Below are 7,443 nucleotides of genomic sequence, written 5' to 3'. Positions count from 1 at the left end.
AATGAAAAACCATGGCTGAAATCAAAGCCAATCAGATGACGAAACCAATTAGTAATTCTTAACTTTATCTTTATATCTTTATATATCTTCGAGTAAAACTTACAATGAATGATGTAATATCCTAAGGAGAGAGTATTTTTCATTTCTTGAATTATGGTTGAGTTGTGTATATTCACATTGATGGAGATACGAACGATTTATAATCAATGGTGGGTATAAGAAGGGAGGTCGAGATATCTTTGTGGAAACTCATGGGGTTAGCTCCTATTAACCGATCCTCTAAATTCACGTTGTTGCCTCATTTTGCCGACCCTCCGAGTTCATGGGGTTGACTCATTTTGGCCAACCCTCTTTTAGCAAAAAAAAAAAATGTTAACTATTCAAAAAAAAAACTTTATTAGATTTAAGTATTTTAAAATCTTGAAGTATGTTGTGATTTTGGTTATCTTTTGCCAACTTCCGTTTACGATTTCTTTTTGTTAAATCGACATATGAAATGATATTAAGATATTTAAGTATTTTTTTTTAATTGTGGTATGATTTTTGTTATCTTACAAGTATGAGAAGATGATTGAATGTACAATATATATGATATATTAAAATAGTGTTAAATTTTACCGATAAACATTTACCAAATAAATGTTTCGTAAACATCCCCTTAGTCTACTACATAAATTCTAAACAAACCACAAGCACTAAGAGTGTAATTCACTCTCTTCTTTTTATCCTTTTCTTATTTTTGGCAAGTAAAGGGGTAATAATGTAATTCAAAAAAGGGCTTTAAAACATTACTACTCTGTTCCTACAAGAAAGGATAAGCAAAAACCAACAAACCCTTAATTATCGTTTTTGTTTCTCTCTCTCTCTCTCTTTCTCTTCCTTCTGTCGGTCCATCCTCCCAAAAATGGTGAAGGACAGAGATGCAATCCAGAACCCAAACCCTAAGAAGATGTTCATTGGAATCGTATGGAATTGTGCTCCTGAACTCAAGCTTCTCTTGTCTTCCATTCTTTTCCTTTGTTCCCTCTTCACCCTCTTCCAGTTCTTCCCTTCTCATCTCTCCTTCTCCATCCAAGATCTCCGCCACTGCGCCGCCCTCCCTCAACCACCACCACCACCACCACCAACCCACATTAACCAGCAGGATGTTGTTCTCAACAATGGTGTCATTAAAAGAAATTTCAACACCTATGGCACCGCCGCTTACAACTTCATACTCATGTCTGCTTACAGAGGTGGACTCAACACCTTCGCCGTCGTTGGTCTCTCCTCCAAACCCCTTCACGTCTTCTCCAAACCCACATACATCTGTCAATGGCTTCCCCAGAACATCACCGTTGCCGGAAACAAGATCCTCCCTGACTGGGGCTACGGCCGTGTTTACACCGTCGTCGTTGTCAACTGTACCTTCCCTTTCCCTGTAGGTGACGACGGATCCGGTGGACGGTTACTTCTCCATGCCTCCACTTCCGGCGGTGGAGACGCCAACTTCAACCTCACCGACACCATTGAAGCTCTGACAGAAACCCCAGAAAGCTTAAACCTTTTGCAATTTACAGCGCCTCCGAAATACGACTATCTTTACTGCGGTTCGTCGTTGTACGGTAACCTGAGTCCACAGAGGATTCGTGAATGGGTAGCTTACCACGTGAAAATGTTCGGAGAGAAGTCGCATTTCGTCATACACGACGCCGGCGGGATACATCCGGAAGTAATGGAGGTTTTACGGCCATGGATGGAAAAGGGTTACGTGACGGTGCAGAACATACGGGAACAAGAAAGGTTTGATGGGTATTATCATAATCAGTTTCTGATTGTGAATGATTGTTTGCATAGATACAGATTCATGGCGAAATGGATGTTCTTTTTTGATGTGGATGAGTTTATCTTTGTGCCAAAGAAAAGCACCATTAAAACGGTTATGGATTCATTGACGAATTACACCCAGTTCACCATTGAACAAAGAACCATGTCTAACAAGCTCTGTTATCTTGATGATCATGTGGGCAAAATCTACAGGTATGTACTTGACCATTTTCTTTCTGGGATTACACTTTTGAGTTCAAAGATTCAGTCATTTGAGAACTTTCAGATTCTTAAAATGTTGACCTTTGTTCTTGATCGTTGTCAAATCAAATATTCGTTTGCCATGTGAAATGGAATAATTGGTTGTCCATTTGCCTAGGAGTCGTAGATCTAAAATTTGGCAAAAATACAATTGTTTAATCTTTTTAGGATCGTGTGAGAAGGAGAGTCAAGTCAAGCCGTTGATATTTTTTATCTCAAATCTACTCATGAATTGCCTTTAATAAGGCATGGTTCCATGCATCTCATCCTAACGGGCATTCAAGAATGTAGATCTCTTCTAACCCAGCCCTCTTTTGTGTGGCCAAATTTGGGTGTTGAAGCCTTTGGGATAACTTGATGGAAATTTGGGATTTTGTTTTCATTTTCAGCACTTTGTGATCTGTTTCTTGAAGAAAATTCTATTTCCCATCACAACGTTTGGTGATGAATAGTGTAATTTAATTATGGTATTGAAGAGGATGGATGTGTGGTTGGCTTATGCTCATATCATATGGTGTTTTTAGGATCCTTTTTTTTTGGGGCGGGTGTTCTATACGTTTCTGACTTGTCTTTTTCTTTCAATTCATCTCCTTTTGAAATGATCTTTTGGCCACATTTATTGAAGGTATGGGACAAGGTGGGGTCTTTATGAAACGGTTTCGTTAGGGACACCTAAAATTGATTATAAATTCGGTAATCGTTCACTACAAGACAGGTGGCATATTGGCATATTCATTAGGAGTTTGGACGTGTTATTCATCATACATGTTGTAACATATATATCATGCATGTTTTCTTCGTAATGAATAACACGTCCCTATTCATAGTTGGGTTGCTGTGTGTGTTCTACAAGTTTCTAACTTGTCTTTTTCTTTCAATCCATCTCCTTTTGAAATGACTTTTTGGCCACATTTGTTAATGCTAGTGAGTTTGGCTATTGAAGATATGGGGCAAGTTGGGAACTTTATGAAACGGTTTCGTTAGGGACCTAAAATTGATTATAAATTTGGGACACAACACGACACGTTGCATATTCATTAGGAGTTTGGGCGTGTTGAATGTGTTGTAAATGATGAATAGCACTTCCCTATTCATTACAAATGTGTTATTCATGGTGAATATTCATTCTGAAGAAGGACACGTGGTATGCTGTAGACGGTTCTTGGGTTTTTAATCAATTTTGTGTTCCGAACGGAACTTTCATCTAAAACCCTGCTCTGTTCTTTGAGGTAGATGACATGTTTGCTTATATTCCAATTATAAGACCCTGCAACCGGATATACTGGAATAGTTTGGTTTAGCTTAATATGGGAAGTTTGTTTTTGGACAGGAAATGGGGGATTGAGAAGTTGGTATACAGAGATAGTGTTAAAGGGATCAGGAGAGATCGGAAATACGCGATACAACCGAGGAACGTTTTTGCAACGGGGGTACATATGTCGGAGAATTTGTTGGGGAAGACGACACATGACACAGAAGGGAAGATAATGTACTATCATTACCATGGGACTATATCCGAGCGAAGGGAACCATGTAGACAGCTGGTTAACACGACCAGTATGAAAGTTGGGGGAACGCCGTATGAGGTCGACAAGACGATGCGGGAGGTGGCCGGAGCGGTGAAGCGATTCGAACTACGAATGATTGGATCTGTTTTGATAAGAACCAAACAATGACACATTAATTTCTATCTTTTGATTTTATTATGTATAGATAGATAGATGGAATGAAGTTATAGAGGGTTTTGGTATTTGATAGATAGATGGAATGAAGTTAAGATGTACTTGTACTCAAATATATTTACTTCTACTTTAGTTTTGGTTTTTCCAAAATATTTAATAAAATTAATGTTGCTTTTTGGTTTTTGCATAATAAGCTTAATTCAATTTTATGAAATAGTTTAAAAAAATTTATACTTCTATATTATATTATAAAACATTTGATAAAAATTCTATTAAAAATGATTTTTATATATAAAATATTGTTTATTGATGCATATTACTTAAAATTTAAGATTACAAGTAAATTATGTATAAGTACAACTTATTAAAGCTATATGCTTGAATTTGTGTAATTAATTATAGATAAACATAATTAAATATTTGATAAATATTTTATTTAAATATAAAAAATCTAAAATATAATTAGAATAATTATTGTATTTTAACAAAATAGTTAATTATTATATTTGTAAAAAATATATTATTAAATCAAAAATAAATTATAACGTTATTAAACTTAAATTAAATTATAATAAAAAAATGAATTAAAGAAATTATATAACAAAACAAGAACTTTTAAATAGTTAATTTGACACTAATATCTATATTTTTTTCTTCAAAATTCTAAGATATCTTCAAATTTATATTTTATTTAAAAATAAAACATTATCGTTTTTCACAAAACCACATAAACCGTATTATACCATCGACAGGACACAGAATAAAACGAAACATTAAAATCGAAATATGTCTTGTTGCATCGCGTAAGTATCATTTTAATTATATTATAAAGCATTTTGGGTAAAGTCTTAAAACTAATTTTTTATACATCAACTACCACTTATTAATGCATACTACTTAAATTTAAAATCATAAGTTGATTAAGGATGTGTTTATTTGCGACTTAATGAGCTTAATGGTGAGATTGGCTTATTCGCACAGCTCTTTTAGGCTGTTTACTTGTGATTTATTCTCATAGAAGGTGACTTAATCGCACAAATATATATGTTGTGTTGTCCCCATTCAAAAAAAAAAAAAAAAAGACAACCTTGCCTCTTTGAGAGACTCCTCCTTCCAGATTCAGAATCGCCTCCTTCATCTCCATATCCAAACTTCATCACCATCTCCAAATTTCATCTCCATCATCACCATCTTCATCTTCACCATCAATCTCGACCTTCAAAACCTCCTTTCCTTGATTTTGTTCAAAACCCCTGCACATTGATTTCTTGACATCTTCTTTCCGGTGATGATTTCTTAGATCGGTTTCATTTCCATGGATTTTTCCGGATGTTGTTCGATTTCATTTCTAGTGACAAATTCCATGCAACATCATCTAGATCGATTTCTTTTCAAAGGTGACGATTTCTTGCTCATCTTTTTCATTGCTGATCGATTTCTTAGATCGATTTCTTCCCAGTGACAATCTCTTGCTCATTTTCTACACCGATGGACGATTTCCATGGATTTTCGTCTTCTTTGATTTTAGTTGGACGATTTCCATGGATTTTTGTCATCTTCTTCGATTTTAGGGTACAACCTCCGGATTATTATGTTTCGATTTTAGGGTATAACCTCCTGATTTTCAATCGTCTTCTTCGATTTCCATGGATTTTCTTCCTCTTGTTCTCAGCCTCCAGNAATCGTCTTCTTCGATTTCCATGGATTTTCTTCCTCTTGTTCTCAGCCTCCAGATTATTATGTTTCGATTTTAGGGTATAACCTCCTGATTTTCAGTCGTCTTCTTTGATTTTCATGGATTTTCGTCACTCTTGTTTGAACTTGTTCTCAGCCTCCAGATTATTATGTTTTGATGTTGAAAATAGTTTGATGAATGGTAGTTTTTTGGTTTGATGATCAATAGTTTTTTGGTTTGATTAACAATAGTTTTTTGGGTTGATTTTGATTGAACTGGTGTAAACAAAAATTGGTTTAAACATGTTCAAAAAAAGGTAAACAACACTACATTTTTAGGGGTAGATCGGTTATTTATGTCATTCAGACTGTTGATTCAGGTAAAAAAATAAACAACACTTTTTTACCCAGACAGATAAATTTATCCAGAATAACAAATTTATCCATACAAAATTTAATAGAAATTTTTTGGTAAACAACCCCTAAGTATATATTATTAAAACTCCGTGTTAAATTCGTATAACTAAATACTGATAAATGTAATCATTATTAAATAAACATTACAAGATAAAAAATTTATTTCTATTAAAATATATTATCCATTTATTTTTAAATATAGTTAAATAGCTTTTAGTTTGAAACTCTCTCTTGGTCATAGAGATTCTCTCTCTAATGAAGGTTATTTAAGTCTTTTACAATTATCAAGAGCGGAGTTTTTTAGAAAGGAAAATCACCAAAACGATTAAAATATACCTGATGTATTAAAGAAAATTACCAAATAATACAAAAAAAAAAAAATTTGGTAGGGCTTACATGTATCTACTTTAAGAAACCAAACATTGTTTGTCTCGATAATGGGGATCGCCCCCCACCTCACCGGATCTACCCCCGGGGGCGATCCATGCATCTTTTTACCACTATTTTGTTTTTTAGTGTATATCGATTAGAGGGTGTTTTTAATAAATAAGAGACGATTTAAACTGTTTTTTTTAACCTTTTTAGAACCAAATGTCATGGTTTTAGTTTATAAAATAAAACATTTTTACTCTCACCGCCCGTAAACACAATCTACCGTAACAACCCTTAAAAAAATATGATTGTACGTGAAAATTTCTAAATTTTACCACTTTAAAAAAAACATAAATTAACCAACGAATGTTGTTATATTTTCTTATAAGAAATATAATTTTTTCGTCTCCACAATTATTATAGAATATCAACATTTCTTATAAGAAAATATAACAACATTCGTTGGTTAATTTATACTTTTTTTAAAAAAAGTGGTAAACATAGAAAAAATCTTCACGTACAATCGTATTTTTTTAAAGGTTGTCACGGTAGATTGTGTATATGGGTTGTGAGAGTATAAGTGTTTTATTTTATAAACTAAAACCATGACATTTGGTCCTAAAACGGTAAAAAAACAATTTAAATCGTCTCATATATATTAAAAACGCCCCTTAATCGATATACAAAATAGTGAGAAAAATGTCTTAGTTTATCTATTTTATTTGCCATATATAAATATTATATAATTAAAAAAATAATTTTTAAGTGTTTTCTTATTAAATGTTTAAATAAAAAAGTAAAAAAAGCTGAAAATGTACGAACAATTATTAACTAGTATGTATTTAATAAATAAGACCAACTTAATTTGTTGTGCTTTAAAGCGGTAAATTAAACTTTTATTTTTAATAAAAAAATATTTTTAAGACTAAAGTAGACTATATCGTCTCCAATCGAAAGAGAGAAAGATAACATTTGTCTTAAATTTTAACATTTAAATTATTATTATTAAATGTTGTTTGTTTATTTTTTAATAGTTCTATTAATAGGTAACACTTGAATCATTAAGAAGTGAATTTTGTTTGACAAAAAAAAAATATGTCTCTTAATGGTTCTAAAACCCTTTGAATAATTTTGTATCGTGAGCCTCTCTTAACCATTAAGCGACATGATTTCATTGTAAACAATTACCAAACAATTATATTTTATTTTGCACTATATCATGAAAGTCTCT

General features: G+C 32.9%; 1 protein-coding gene across 1 annotated transcript; it reads left to right on the top strand.

The window, feature by feature from the left end:
• Positions 1–904: 904 nt before the first annotated feature.
• LOC112502577 (galactan beta-1,4-galactosyltransferase GALS2-like) lies at positions 905–3,900 on the top strand. Its single transcript, XM_025106527.1, has 2 exons — positions 905–2,019; positions 3,398–3,900. Exons 1-2 carry the CDS (start codon positions 905–907, stop codon positions 3,741–3,743), a joined length of 1,461 nt encoding a protein of 486 aa, XP_024962295.1. The 3' UTR covers positions 3,744–3,900.
• The last annotated feature ends 3,543 nt before the right edge of the window (positions 3,901–7,443 follow it).

Source organism: Cynara cardunculus, unplaced genomic scaffold (genome assembly GCF_001531365.2).
Source record: "Cynara cardunculus var. scolymus isolate 2C unplaced genomic scaffold, CcrdV1 Un_Scaffold_1598, whole genome shotgun sequence".
NCBI lineage: Eukaryota > Viridiplantae > Streptophyta > Magnoliopsida > Asterales > Asteraceae > Cynara > Cynara cardunculus.
This window is presented reverse-complemented; position numbering and strand designations above follow the sequence as displayed.